At 33.8% G+C, this 2,014-nt stretch overlaps 1 protein-coding gene across 1 annotated transcript; it reads right to left on the bottom strand.

The window, feature by feature from the left end:
- Positions 1–249: 249 nt before the first annotated feature.
- LOC129972657 (zinc finger protein 782-like) lies at positions 250–1,108 on the bottom strand. Its single transcript, XM_056086869.1, has one exon. The coding sequence runs from the start codon at positions 1,089–1,091 to the stop codon at positions 402–404; it is 690 nt and encodes a 229-aa protein (XP_055942844.1). The 5' UTR covers positions 1,092–1,108; the 3' UTR covers positions 250–401.
- Between the last annotated feature and the right edge of the window lie 906 nt (positions 1,109–2,014).

Here is a 2,014-nt window from a genome sequence, read left to right as displayed (position 1 = left end):
CTATAAATGAAACTGTCGATACCATTAAATTTGGAAATATTTAATATTAAGCGAAAATCAAAAACAAAATAATTTTATTTCAAGAGAGGATAAAATGCATTTTTAATATAATTGTGTTAAAATTTTTATTAGGATTTAAAAAATATAAGCAATATTCATACACTCAGATATAAATGCATTTGAACTGAAAATATATTTTCATTGTCAATTATTAACATAATAGTAGTCACTTACAGTTTCGATATCAGGAAATATGCTTCGTCTAAGTAGTAAAATTCTTACAGTAATTTTAAAAATAAAATTTTAAGCATTCTGAACTAAAATTGTTTCAATTCGATTAAGAATGTAAAATAGTTTCATACAAGATTAAAAGAATTATTTCTGTCGCTTACAAGCTGATTTCACTTATGCGCGCTCCTCTGATGCCTGTAACAACCGCTGCTTTTAGTGAAAGCTTTTCCACAAAATGGACACTTGTAAGGCTTTTCTCCAGTGTGGGTACGAGCATGTGTTTTAAGAGTACCCTTTTGAGCGAAAGCTTCATTACAAACATCACATACAAAAGGCTTTTCTCCAGTGTGGGTACGAGTATGTTTTTTAAGAGTACCCTTTTCAGCGAAAGCTTCATTACAAACATCACATACAAAAGGCTTTTCGCCAGTGTGAATCCTAACATGATTCTTAAGATTATAATTTTGAGCAAAACCTTTATTGCAGACGTAGCACACGTAAGGTCTGTCACCGGTGTGGGTTCGATAATGTCTGTCGCGACTTCTTTGGTGATTAAATTTTTTTCCGCATACCTCGCATTCATAAGGCGTTTCGCCAGTGTGGCTTCTGTGATGTAAATCGCGATGTGATTTCCGGGAGAATTGTTTCTTACAAATATCACACATGAAGAGTCTGTCGCCAGTGTGTGTTCGATAATTCGTTTTAGGAGTATCTTTCTTACTGAAGTCTTTAGGAAATTTCTTCTTACCAGAACAGAATGCGGAAGGACCAGCCACAGCATTGTCATCCTCCTTGGTAGAGATAGGTATCTTCAAGTCGGTAGTCCTTTTTTTCTTATTATTGTGACCTTGAGAATGCATTTCAGGTGAAATATTTTTATGATTTACACTCTCTAAGACACTCTTCAAAATCAAATTTTCATTTCCAGAAATACTTTTACTTTCTGAATGACCTGTTTTGACGACACATTCTAGAGAATCAATAAATTTTTTTTATCGTAATTCAAAGTTTGCCATTTGCTATTTTCAAGAGACGTTTTATATTCTTCATCAGTTGTTACATTGAGCAGGTCTGATACACCTGATGCACTATGATTTTGTATCTGAAACCCACTTGATCCGGCTGAAACTGTCGTTTTTTCATAAGCTTCACGATGGACGATTTCAAGTCTATGAGCAGATTCAAAGTTTTCTGAAGAAACTGTAAAAGATGTGTTTCCTTTGCCTTGCACTTCCGTCGCCTGAGCATCTGAAATGTAATTAAAATAAAAAATATCACAAGGATCACTTAGTTGTGCATTGTCGGAGCACTCTGCAGAAATCCTGTACTTGTTTACTTTTGTAGGAAGCGGCTTAAATTCTTCATTATGTTGATACAGCGATAAATTAATCAGCTCAGATTCTTTATTTTCCTTTTGTTGGAAAGACTGACTTAAATACAAAGAATTCTCATTCGAATTTTCCGTACATTTGTCTTTGGCTTCTTCATTATCTTCATCTAAATTCCCTGTCGTTGGCAGTGAATACACGTTGTCATCATTCTTATAAAATACGCAAGGATGATGCTCACCGTAAGTCAGTACTCTGCGACAAATTTGGCAAAAGTATCGAGCCATTAATTTCCAACAAAAATAAAATTCCGACTTATCAGATTTTTTAAAATAATTCTTAAACAGGTGAAAAACGTAGATTTTCTTTTCCTCTACAGTTTATTGCTGTAGACGTTGTTGATGAGATTTGCATTTTGTACTTATGGTTATAGTTACAGTATATTCCACGATGAA

The sequence above is a fragment of the Argiope bruennichi genome, chromosome 6 (genome assembly GCF_947563725.1).
Source record: "Argiope bruennichi chromosome 6, qqArgBrue1.1, whole genome shotgun sequence".
NCBI classification, from domain to species: domain Eukaryota; kingdom Metazoa; phylum Arthropoda; class Arachnida; order Araneae; family Araneidae; genus Argiope; species Argiope bruennichi.
The sequence above is the reverse complement of the archived record's forward strand: the minus strand, read 5'-3'. Positions and strand labels throughout refer to the sequence as shown.

Excerpts from the sequence above, each read along its gene's own strand:
- LOC129972657 (XM_056086869.1), bottom strand. The coding sequence starts at position 1,091 with ATGCATTCTCAAGGTCACAATAATAAGAAAAAAAGGACTACCGACTTG.